This window comes from Filicampus tigris, chromosome 11 (genome assembly GCF_054856515.1).
Source record: "Filicampus tigris isolate MCC_2025a chromosome 11, RoL_Ftig_1.0, whole genome shotgun sequence".
Classification (NCBI taxonomy): Eukaryota; Metazoa; Chordata; class Actinopteri; order Syngnathiformes; family Syngnathidae; genus Filicampus; species Filicampus tigris.
In genome coordinates this window covers 18,948,333-18,960,681 of record NC_141227.1, presented here as the reverse complement: position 1 = coordinate 18,960,681, position 12,349 = coordinate 18,948,333, and the positions used below count along the sequence as shown (strand labels likewise).

At 43.0% G+C, this 12,349-nt stretch overlaps 1 protein-coding gene across 5 annotated transcripts in view; it reads right to left on the bottom strand.

The window, feature by feature from the left end:
* ccser2a (coiled-coil serine-rich protein 2a) overlaps positions 1-12,349 on the bottom strand; it is a 62,021-nt gene that overhangs the window by 34,065 nt on the left and 15,607 nt on the right. For 3 of the 5 annotated variants that reach the window (XR_015088656.1, XR_015088657.1, XM_086045271.1), the window contains exons 5-9: positions 11,052-11,154; positions 10,585-10,771; positions 8,941-9,009; positions 8,537-8,656; positions 5,431-5,568 (exon numbers count right to left, since the gene is read on the bottom strand). Coding sequence is in view for 3 of the 5 variants with exons in the window: in XM_086045271.1 (XP_085901397.1) it covers positions 5,431-5,568; positions 8,537-8,656; positions 8,941-9,009; positions 10,585-10,771; positions 11,052-11,154 (617 nt within the window). In the remaining 2 variants the exon portion in view is untranslated. Of the gene's footprint in view, positions 1-513; positions 599-5,430; positions 5,569-8,536; positions 8,657-8,940; positions 9,010-10,584; positions 10,772-11,051; positions 11,155-12,349 lie in introns of all 5 variants that reach the window. The other 2 variants (XM_086045273.1, XM_086045272.1) reach the window with 1 other exon arrangement.

The following is a 12,349-nucleotide window of genomic DNA, read 5'->3' as shown; positions in this document are numbered from 1 at the left end:
GCACGGCGTGGGCTCTGTGCTCTGGGTTCTTTCAACATCATCATCTGTGCTTTCTTCCATCTTTTTTTTTTTTTTTTGCTTTTTTACCTGCTCACACGTTCATTTCCTGCCATTTGTCCATTGTTGATCTTTTTCAGCACTGCGTCATATACCCAGCTTACAATACACAGCTTGTTGGAGGATTCACTGATGGGTGAGTGCAGTGTTCATAAGTAGAACCCAAATTGTGTTTATTTTTTGTATAGACACCATGCTGAGCAACTGATGAAAAATCCTGATATAAAAGAGCATTATACTCTACAACAGAATAACTGAATGTAGAAAAGAGGCCCAAAGAGAAGTGTGTCAGGGGAAAAGAGGATGTGCTATACACAAAACAATATCGGTGTGCAATTAAACCCCAAAATAAAATCCTGGAAATTGCATGAGATGACTTTGAGCTTTTAAATGGCATAAGTGAAGTCCGCGAAAAAAAGATGGCAAAAAGGCAGGTGAAGCGTGTTAGTGACTCACTCTGTCTGCGCTGGGGCAAGCCGGTACAGGTCAAGGCCTGGTGCTGTGCCTGCCACGGGGGCGGCGAGGGGGTGGGCGGCACACCCTACGCAGAGAGAAAATACACAGGACACAAAGGAATGACGAACCGGAACACACGCGCGCACACACAGGCGCACACAAATGCACGCAGAAGCTCCCATGTGACACCTATGGCAGGAAGATGAACAAAGCGCATCGGCACGTACGGGCAAAAATAAGTGTTATGCCACATCTAGAAAAAAAAAACATTGTGTTATGCCACATCTAAAAAAACACAAACATTTCCTCTGACCAAGTGAAATATTCATACACACACTTCCTTCCACAGATGTGTGTCACCTGCCAACCCGACAGCTGACATGACAGCTTAACCAGCTCAGACAGCTAGTGGACTGTGTTATTTTTTCTTTTTTTTTTGGTGCAGAGTTAAGTTAATGAGCACAAGAAGCTTACACACACACACACACACACGCATACACACTGTCTTGCGGCACCATCAACAAGTAGGCGGCAAATAAGCTCTGCGCTTGAATCTTTGATAAGACCTTTCCATTTGCAGAGAGACTTAAAACTAAATCGTCTTCATTTTCAGGAAAAAGATGTGAAGTATGTTACCCTCACAGAAGACTAAATTGTCTTTGACATCAAACCATGCATGTTAGGCTCACTTCTTTGATGCTCATGAAAACATCTCCTTTGATTGACATGTCCAAGCTAAGCCCCGCCTCCCAACCCAAGTATGCTGGGATCGGTTTCTGCTGCTGAGCAAGATAAGCGGTTCCAAGAATGAACGTATGGATGCTGTGTTCTCTCATCACTCCCACTAACTGGCCCCCAAAAATGGATCAGCTCCACGGGGAGGGGCAAATTGAGACAACGGTACGGATATCACGTGAGACGACAAATCCGACTCGCTCGAATAAAGAAAGGAAAGACGCGACCAACGCATGTTCCCGGGTCCTCCTGCCGAGTCCTGCTGGAGGGAGGACAGAATCTTCACTTTCGTCAATGAACATACAACTTGTTCAGTTGTTGCACTTGTATTTTAGCGAAAGAGACACACCGCGTTTCATTTTTTTAGCCATTGATAAATATACTTTCTTTATTTGTTCATAAATATAATTCAGTATTACTGTTAAACAACATATAGACCGTACTGGTACAGCTTGCCTAGTGGATGCCGCTTCGGATCCGGAAAAGTAATTCCTGTGAACACTCTAGTGCACATAGACTCTTTACGCTTCACTTTTTAGCCACAGACGCATATATCAAATGATAACCTGTGTTATGAATTGGCACTTTATAAATAAAAACTGATTTTCCTTCACCATGGGAATACACATTTTCACAAGGGCTAAATCCGATATGTTTTGTGGTTCTGGCTTCTGGGGCATTCAAACCCATACAGACAGCACCCCACGTGAAAGCTGCTAATGAAAAACACAGACGACTGAGGGGGGCGGGGTGGGGGGGGATACTAAACAGGTCAGTCATACCACAAGAAGCGGCCTGCTAACTAGATGTCATCTCACTGCCGAGCCCGCACAGTCCCACCAGCAGATGGTGGAAGCTGATGAAGCAGGGAAGGAATTCAAAAGCAAGGAAGGGAGCGTTCGACTGTGATCTTACATCACATCAGGAATTTGGGGGGACCGCGACCCCCTCCTCCGTGAGTGTGTGTGTCACGGAATGAGCGCTGGCCAATGAGTCATGGCAAGGATTTCAGAGGGGTTCTTTCAACATCATCATCATCAGCTTCCCACTAATCACTAACTCGTTTCAACTCAGTCCTTCCAACTCTTACTCTCCTTTTCTGCACGCAAGTGTGTGTGAGTGCATGTGTCATGGCGACATCAAGCTCACAGAGGCAGACAGTTGTGAAGAAGTATGATGAAAAGAAAGCAAGCGATGTGTGAGGGGAGGACGCTGTTAATGAATTCAAGGCCGCCTATTGTGTTGCATTTGTTCATTTGAGTTTGGTATAATCGCTAAAAAGGTGACGGTGACACACGCACACACACACACACACACAAACACACAATGTATTTCCTCAAACACTGTCGATCCACGTGCTTTTATTTCCTCAGCGGCACATAAGGCATTTCTTTGTAGCAGTTAGTAATTTAATGTAACAGCTAATAGTGCTGTATTTATTCATGCATTATTTTAATATTTAGCCTTTTTTTTTTCTTTTTGAATAACATTGTCATTAAAAATACAATAGAAAAAAGTGTAGCCAAAATATTACAAGCACGTCTCTTGTTGATGCAGTGTGCTTTTACGAGCACAATAATGAGCATATAGTGAATGAATGGATACGTCTCTGTCAGTGACAATCCTGCATTAGATCTTTGCGAAGGCAGAATCTTTGTATCCAGCTCTTGTGTCGGAAGCTCATTACATTTTGCAGGTGTGGGTCATCGGGAGTGTCTCGTCGGCGTATACACCATATTTAGACGCGCTCATAATGCGCCACGTCCCAAATTACTGAAATCACACCAGCCTCTCGTTTTGTTTGCTGAGCGTCTGAGTAAGTAGAGAAACGATTCCCCCCGCCCCGCTTATGATTGCCTCTGGGAGCCACTTAAGAATATTGTTTTTTTTCCCCCCCCTACAATTGACATTTAAGCGGCCGTTAGCGCGACGCTACGAGCACATCCCGCTGTGACAACTGTTCCCGCCGTTTGCCCCACAAATGTCACGCATCTTTGTACCCAACATAAATTTGGACTGAAAATTAGACTGTTGGCAGAGGGGTTAATGGGGATTTGTTGGCAAAAGATTGAGGAAATAATGGAAATGCTCATATATTAATTGAATGTCCATTGATTTTTAATTTTTTTTTATTGCGCTTGTCCTCATTAGGGTCATAGGTGCGCTGGAACCTATCCCAGCTGACATCAGGAAAGAGGCGGGTCACACTCTGGTCTGACCGCCATTCAATCACAATGCACATATAGACAAACAACAATTCACACTCACATTTACATCTAAGGGCAATTTAGGCGGGATTTACACTGTATGGTTCAAATGACATTTTTTTTCTTGCTCTCAAGTGTCTCAAATTGGTAGTAAAAGTAGAAAAAAACCAATTGGAATCAGATATCTACACATCGAAATAAGGCAGGAGAAAACAAACACAAGCACAGGGAAAGCATCCCTATTATTTAATCTACCGCAAGGCTACAAATCAGATTTTCTGTACCCGGCAGCACCAGTCGCCCACTTTACTTGCCTGGGGCAACCGAATATCAACATCGGGGTAGTGAAAATCATTACAAGCTGCTGGCCTTTGACATGAGAATGTTCCTCAGATGATCCATTCAGCTTTTCACTCAATAACCCCACCAGAAGGCATCGGGCCACTCCGGCAACTTGATATGGTGGCACTTTAAATGTCAGCAAAGAAAAATCAACACAAAGTGCACTTGGCCCCATGTTTGAAACGTGTATGGCAAAAAAAGTTGACATCTTTTGATGAACAAAATAAATTAATAAAAACAAATAAAGAGTCTCAGATATCCAGCCCCCAAAGTCAAGATTTATTCAGTGTGAGTCAATTCAGGACACCGAAAACCTGCAAACCTCCTGGCTGTCACCAGTCGTTGACATTTACTTAAATGAGTTGCCATGTGTGCAAAAAAAAGAAAATCCACCAAAAGTGGATGGTTGGAAACATTTTTTGAGCCATTTGGACTTCTACCATGATTAAAATCCAAACTTGCTCCTGTTATCGTCAAACTTTTTTCTTAACGCCGCAACAAGTTATCAGGATCCCCGTTGAGAACAAGAGGGCTTGATTTGCCGGTTGCCCTGGCAACAGTAAAACCACACGCTGTTGTGCATGGTGGGGGGCTCCAGTGTGCTCAGGGAGCTCTACCACTCCATTTTATTAGGGCACAAGCAGCAAGCGCTGCAAAGACCCTCTTGGAATCGCTTTGTTGATTGTTTTCCTTCCGCTGGGTAAATCCACTTTTTGGGTCACAAAGTCACACATTTTTACAAGTGCATGTATCATGGTGAAAACTTGCATATTTTAGAAGTCTGAAAAAACTAAGTAGCCCATTTTGCTATATTTAGCATACATACCATCTGTTAGCATTTGCTCCTTGCAAAGACCACATTACTACAGGGTATATTGTAAAATCGAGCTATTCTAGCAGTTTCTGTACTTAGGTTGCCACCTTGCTATATGTTAGCATTTCATCAGTTATCATCACAAAGAGTACTACAGCACAAGAGTGTAGTATCCAAGTGATTTCTATACTTCTCGTGCTATACGTTAGCATCTCAGTAGGCTTCAGCAAATCATTGAGGCATGAGATGTTCCACAATTAACATGCAGGTTGCAGGCATGCTATATGTTAGAATGCTAGCTTTTAGCATCGTAAGACTTTCAACTTTGATGTGTTTGTAGAAAAGAATTGTTGTAAAAAGGCAACGCAATTAAATCCCTTATAAATACCAGGCGACAGATTAGGCAGCAGGCAAAAAAATTGTTTTCGAATGAGAAATCGGACTGCAACTGGATTAACAAGTAGTAGTGGCATTGCTACTGTGCTATCGTTCCATCTCCACTTCCTGTCTGCCTCTTTTGCTCATTCATCACCTCCATATTTTTTCCTCCCCCCCGCAACACAAACAGCAGCCTCGCAGCTGGCCCCGGCTATTAAAAGTGTGAGGCGGAGTGACAAGCCAGCTGACAAGCTCATAAAGCGTCCTCCGCTGGGAGGTCAGAGCTTCGCTCGCGCGCCAAACACAAAGTTGATGAGTGACTCAGCGATATATGGTGGAGATGACCACCAGCCTCTGTCTCTGTGTCTCTGCGTGTGTGTTTGTTTTTTTCTAAGCGGTTCACACTTACTCGGTACGGAAAAAAATGATATGTGGACTCACAGCGTGACTGGGGGATCTCCAATGGGTCTGGGTGGCCTTGTCACAGGGGCGTTGCAGTCGCTTGTCCCCTGGCTGTCGTAGTAGCGAGGGCGCCCTCTGCTGCTGACAATGGCACCGCACCTGACGTTCTCGGGTGATCTGAAAAAAGGCCAGGAGGGAGAAGACGGGATGAACTTTTACCAGGGATTAGATGATTGTGGACTACTATATTGAATAACAAGCTCAGCTGTAATTGCCTGTGCGGTTCGGGAGGCAAACAATAATCTTCAAGAGGACGAACGCAAATCTAGTGAAAGCAGGCAAGTGATTTTTTTTTGGTGTTTCAAAACTCGGGTGTGCAATGAGGCTGACATAACTCATCTATTAAATAATGTAGAGCCTGAAATGTCTTTATCCGTTATCCTTTTTGGCTGTGTGCGACTTTTTCAAAGCACTCGCGTGTTTAGCTGAGGTCAACTGCATGCATTGTAATGTGAAAACACAGCAGTTAAAAATGCACACACTGAAACGGCTTAACAGCTATGACGTCATAACTTTAAAATGCTGACAAACTGACAAGCAAAAAATTGCAAATTTGGAGAAGATGAGAGTTGCGTTATAATTAGCATGAGTTTTATGGAGTGGCAGTAGTTTGCTCACATACAGAACATATTAAAAACGCGCCCGTTTATTATTATTAGTTGCTCTTGTTAAAGCCCAACTGTACTGTATTTTCCGACTCCCAACTGATAAATCATCTTTTATAGCCAGGGCTCAAGAGTTTAGTGCTAAATCTCACAGCTTGTGTGGCAGAGCTGCCAACTCAACAACTCTGCTTTGGAAAAAAAAAAAAAAAAAAAAAAAAAACAGACAGCAACTTTATGTGGGTTACACACATACTGTATTGCCAATCGGGCCAAATCTGATCTTTTTCGATCGTTTCCAATCAAAGTCAGCAAAAGACAGATTATTAGATGTCTCTGTGGTGTGCTGTTGTGATTTTTTCCTCGAGTAACTGCTCGACTTGACAATCTTAAATGTTAAAACCGTTCATTATTTACAACAATTGCAACTCGTGACATCGGTGGTCACCAACGACCACAATAAAAATGAGTGTGGAACTGTAAAATATTTGATAAGATAACAGTTGACCACCTAGCATCCTGTCGTTCTTCTTCTACTACTTTTCTTTGTATATTGCAGGAGTCTAGATGCTGCCTCTCACAGGTCAGTCTTGGTACTGCACCACAGTTCTCTTTTGGGAAAGGAGTCTCTTGATTGGTGGACATATTCTGTTTGAAGTGTGCTCTGTTGGTCATCTACAATATTTGTCTCATCTTTTGCTTTAGTTGTTTATGCCAGCTGCAGTGTCAAGGAATGACGACAAGGTACTCGGTCAAAATGGGATGACAGGCAATTTCAAATAGCCCTGCCCAGAATATACATTTTGAGGTTCTCAGCTGATGCAGAAGCCTAAATAATCAGAATTCTGCACAGTCCAATTTTCCTATATTTTCCTTTTAACTCACTCTGTCAGCCTCCATATGCAATAATGCTATTCCTCCCTCCTATCTGCCTGTTGAGGGTGAGGGCTCAGCAATATTGTGCGGGACTGGAGAACCAGCTGGGTAGGTGCTAGCTCTAATTGGGAAGGCTTGCTTGAGGCGGCGAGGGAGGCCTGGCTTTGACATTTTGGTATTTGCGGACGCGGACACAGATTTGAATATGTCAGACGGTCGTGCAGTTGTTTGGCTAACAAGGGAGTCTCTTCAAGACACTAATGAGAGTTAGGCTGGAGATGGGGCAAGCTAAAAGCACACAGAACAGAGGTTATTGGTTGCCAGTGGTGGGCGCAAGACAACTCGAGGCAGCGTGCTTGCGGTCTCGAACGCCCACCCGCGATAAAGGCTAGTGCAGTGTGTCTTCATTTTATCAGTGGAGATTTGCACCATCCACCTCTGACTTCGGCATCATTCGCAGCACGCAGTGATTACATTCAGAAAGATGGGAGTCTCTCTTTAAAAGCGGAAGTCAACCCAAACATGTTTTTTTTAAGAATATGTTCTATGCAGGGCCAGTAGTTGAAAGACAGCATTCTGATTAATATTGTGTTTGTGGAATATTAGTGAAGCAACAAAATACACCCATTTTTAGCCATCTCTATTTTGTCACTTCTGTCAACTGAAAATGACATCACACGCCCTCAGGGCTCAGATAACGATGATGTATCACTTCAACAAACTCCTTGACATCAATTACTGTACTACTTTCCAAATTAGAGCTACAGCGGTATCTTCTGGTATCTAGTTTTTCAAAAGTGCACAAAAAATGCCAAGAGGTTAGATTTTCAGCGAATATCTTGGGATAGAGTCCACAGAAAAAAAAATAACATAGGTGGATTTTCAACAGCGCGCTGCAAATATTCAGATTACTGTATTATGAATAAAAAAAAAAAAAGTAATAATAAATTATACGTAAAATCAAAAAGAAATGTGATCTAATGCTAAAAAATGCTAATTATGAGAATTTTAAATAAACTTCAGCTATAAAAAATAAAAAATAAATAAAAAGACATTGCATGGATACCCAAGATACCTCAGTGTCATGAATCTAAGGATTTTAATTTACTTTTTAATTTAAAATACTTTTTGTGACTATTGTTTAAAATAAGAAGCAGCCTCAACCCTCAAGGGTTGTTTAAGGGAACACGATTGTGAAAATACACCGAAAGTCACATGACTCTGCTTTTATTATTAACAGTGGTTAACTTCTTTTGACACTTGAATGACAAGTAAGAATACTTCAAATTGGGCATGTGTGGTGCAGTATGAAGCACAATCAATTTGCGTTATCTGTCATTAAAGTGAAGGCTGAGCATATAATTATATTACATTGAAATACTAACAGTGGTTAACTTTTTCCATTTGTCAACTCAGAAAATACTTTGGAAGTACTGAGCTAGGCCCAAGATTAATATTGAATGTTTTTTTTTTTTTTTGGTCTGATCCTGTGAGCATTTTCCACTTGTATGGACAAAAATATTTTTAAAAAAACAGAAGCAAAAGTGAGCATTTCCAAGGAATGAATGTTGGCAAGGAATGTTGCAGCCATAAAGAGCCTGTTTTACCACTTGTTCCCGCTGATGCTGCTGTAACTGCTGACACTGCAGAGTGAGCTGAACAATGGTCTTGTCTCGACTCCTGAGATCTTCACGGAGCGTGTGCACCTCCTTCAGCAGCTCCTCAAACTGCAGACACGCACACATGTTCAGAATACATACATACATACATACATATATATATATATATACATATATATATATATACATATATATATATATATATATATATACATATATATATATATATATATATATATATATATATATATATATATATATATATATATATATATTGCGATTAATCGCTTGACAGCAATAATATACATACATACATAAACACACACACGCACACGCATATATCTTATTATCTTATACAGGAGGGAAATACGATTTTATCCTGTTTTTCTTACCTGGGATACAGTATTGGTATTGCCTTCAATCTCCCCCGCAACATCTGCTGGCAAGTCCGTATCCTCGAGCTGGAAACACACACGTACACACCGAAACGCAGAAAGTACACGGTGAGCGCGATCAATGACACTTGCCGTAGGGCAGGCCTCAAGAGCAATGTTGTGAGGTGGAATAATTTTACTCCTTCACACATACACCCCGCCGGCCTTGGACTGCCAGGCACCGGTGACACAAACCCATGGCGCAATCTCGGAGTATACTCAACACATTTATTTCACAAGGAAGCATAAATGTCAGCTAGCTGCTTGAATAAATCCAGTAATGCATTTGTGTTTTCTTCTTTTTGCCAAAAGGTAGTTCAGAGGTTGATCTTACACGAGTATGCTGAGATGCCAACTTATTTGGTAGATAAATTAACATGCATTCATATGAAGTGGGCTACACGCATACCGATTATCGGGCAGATTGACCCCCCGATTTTTTTCCTCCCCGGTCTACTTGGAAAACAGTTTGGCCAACAATTGTAAATGTTAAAACTGTTTGATGATTACAATAAAAAATCCCTGTATGTCTGGTCAACACCGAGAATAGCCGCAATGTAGTTACAAGATAAACTAACAGCTTATTCTATTCCGTCAACTTCTGTCTTTGTATTTTGTGGACACCTGGATGCCTTGTGGCACCACGCTGCCTCTTACAGGTCAGTCTTGGTACTACAACGGATGGTTTGTGGGAGGTAATGGTCTTTCATTTTCACTTGTGACTCATGATTTATGGGTGGAGATGTTGTTATGAGTGTGATGTTCTGAGTTAGTCATTTGGGGTACACCACACATTGTAAAAGCAGTATAGTAACATGTTTTTACAAAACGTGTCTCTCACATTTTCAAAATCAGTGAAGGAGTATGAAATCGGCTTGTGTGTGTGTATACAAATACAAGATGATATTTTTGTATTTTCATGCACAACTATCTCAAAGGCTTACACAGAACTTTCAGTGAAACTAGCCACTTGAGGCTACAGTCAGACAAGAAACACATTCCTGATTTGTTGAGTCATTCAAATGGTTGTATCAAAATTTTGCATGAATAACATGAAACGGATCCAGGCTGCCTTGTTTCAACCGTTCAGGCTGATGACATTGGACTAATGGCGTGTACAATATTTCCTTGGCATGCTTTGACCTGCTTGATGCCGAATGAGCATCTCTTTCAATACCGCAACCTACCTAAAGTGAAGACAACACGTTTGAGATGGCCTGAGCTGCTCACGGCTGCCTAAAACATGATTTCTTTAACACAATGTACTCAAAATGCTTCTGTAATCACCAAATTGCAATTGAGCACATTTGGAATGAAATGCGACGGGAGATTCCATTCGTGGATGTGCTGCGGAAAAATCTGTAAAAACTGAGTGCCGATATCATTTCAACATGAACCAAATCCTTCCAGCACTTGTTAAAATGTATGCCACCGCAGCCACAACAACAGAATTCATTTCGAGCATCCTTTGATCTGCCTCTTGATCTCCTCTCATTCTTCCAGCTGAGACAGATGGACTCAGTAATTGATTTCCCCACACTCACGCTTAAACGCACGCGAGCACAAAGGACGGCGCGGAGTATCTAATAATGAGGGTCGAACCTGCAGCAGGTTTTTCAGCCTGAGCAGCTGGTTCTTGACCAAGCTGCAGTCCTGGCTCATGTGCTCCAGCAAGAGCTCGTCGGGCACGGTTGGCGGCGCGTGGCCGTGTCGCCTCGCTTCCGAGGGGACGGCCTGTAAAGACATCCTGGAAGACTTGAGGCCCTCGTAGTGATGGAAGAACGGTGCCCTGAGAGACAAAACAGTCAGGTCAAGCACAGTGAATTCATTGTCAGGTCACATTGTGTCTTGCTACTGTGATGCAAGCTAGCTGACGCATATCGCCTCCACACAGGGCTGCAGCGATTAAATCCTTTTAGAATCGACTATTCTGCTGATTATCCTGTCGATTATAAATAGATTTTTGCCGTATTAGACGACAAATGTGGGTTTACTGTCACCCGTACCAAACGTCATGTCGAACCACAAACATTCGCCTTTTCGTTAAGGAAAGCGAATGGATTACTCACCTGCCGTCGGTTTGGAAGTGGTCCGGTCCATTCCAGCGGTGATGCCGACGGCGCTGTCCCTGTCGGCGTGGCGCGCTTTCACCGTTGGACATCCTGTCAAAGTCTACGACAAAAGTTAAGAATACGGTGAGGCGCACCGAGGATCTCGTTCTGTGCAGAAAATCGTGCCTGCCTTTAAGGCTTGTTGTAAATAGTTTCAGTTTGTTGTGAAAGATGAGACGTGCCATGGAAAAAAGGCAGGTACGAATTTGTTTTTCAGGCAGGCTCACACAGACACACACATAAAACAAACTATTTATCATATTTTCTGGCGATGAATATGCCAGTACACATTTCAAATGTTCTAAAATATCAGCAAGCACATCATGATCTTTTCCATCTCCCTCCTCGCTATGCAAACACACAAAAAAAAAAAAAAAACTTGCGACGAGCCATTTCATTTCCAAGGATGTAAAAAAGGACAGTGAGTCTTTGGAGACCCATGGAAGAATAGAGCAGAGAAATGAGCCATGGCTAAGGGAAAAACTGACAAATAATAGAGGCTGACCTCCCTCCCAGAAAAGCGAGGCCTACAGCAAGGAAGGGAGTCAGCGAGAAACAACCGCAAACACACACAAAAAAAAGAGCATGCCGGTAATAACGGCAGGGTTGAAATGCTGCTGCTTGGAATACTTTACCTAAGTGTCAGCACGCAACGCAGAAGCAGGCAGCTTGTTTCATACTCAAGTGTTACATTCCGGAGACCTTACAGAATCCAAGTCATTAAAGAAGCCAAACAACGGGAAAATATTCCAGCTAGGAGAGCTCCATGAATATAGGATGGAGGGAAACGTCCATGTGGGCCGATCGGTTAGGCAGATATCCCCAGCCCGCCCTGCCTGGCCCTGTCTGCGTTGTCAGGCTTGGAACTCCCGAGGAGAGGAGACTGCTGGTGCTTTTGAATCCAAGTTTTGGGGGAACTCTGGAGCCTCCGCTGGCCCTGACAACCGGGTTGAAAGAAAATGCCACACGCGAGCCTGACATCCGCTACTGACTTGGCTGCCTATTCTTCCCTTTCGCCTTCTTCCTGTTATGTGGCAGAGTCAGGGTGTCTCTTGGAGGGAGGAAATGCAGGACAGAGCAAGGGAGGGCCTGCGGAGACTCTAGAGGCAAAACAAAACCGCCTTCCCGATCCCTGGCTTCAGGGCGGGCCTTGTGGGCTGGATCTAAGATGGACTCCATTGCCCCCGTCTGACTTTCACCGTGCCTCTTCTGGTAGTCGGCCCGATACGCGGGGCTATAAATACGGACACTTCCCA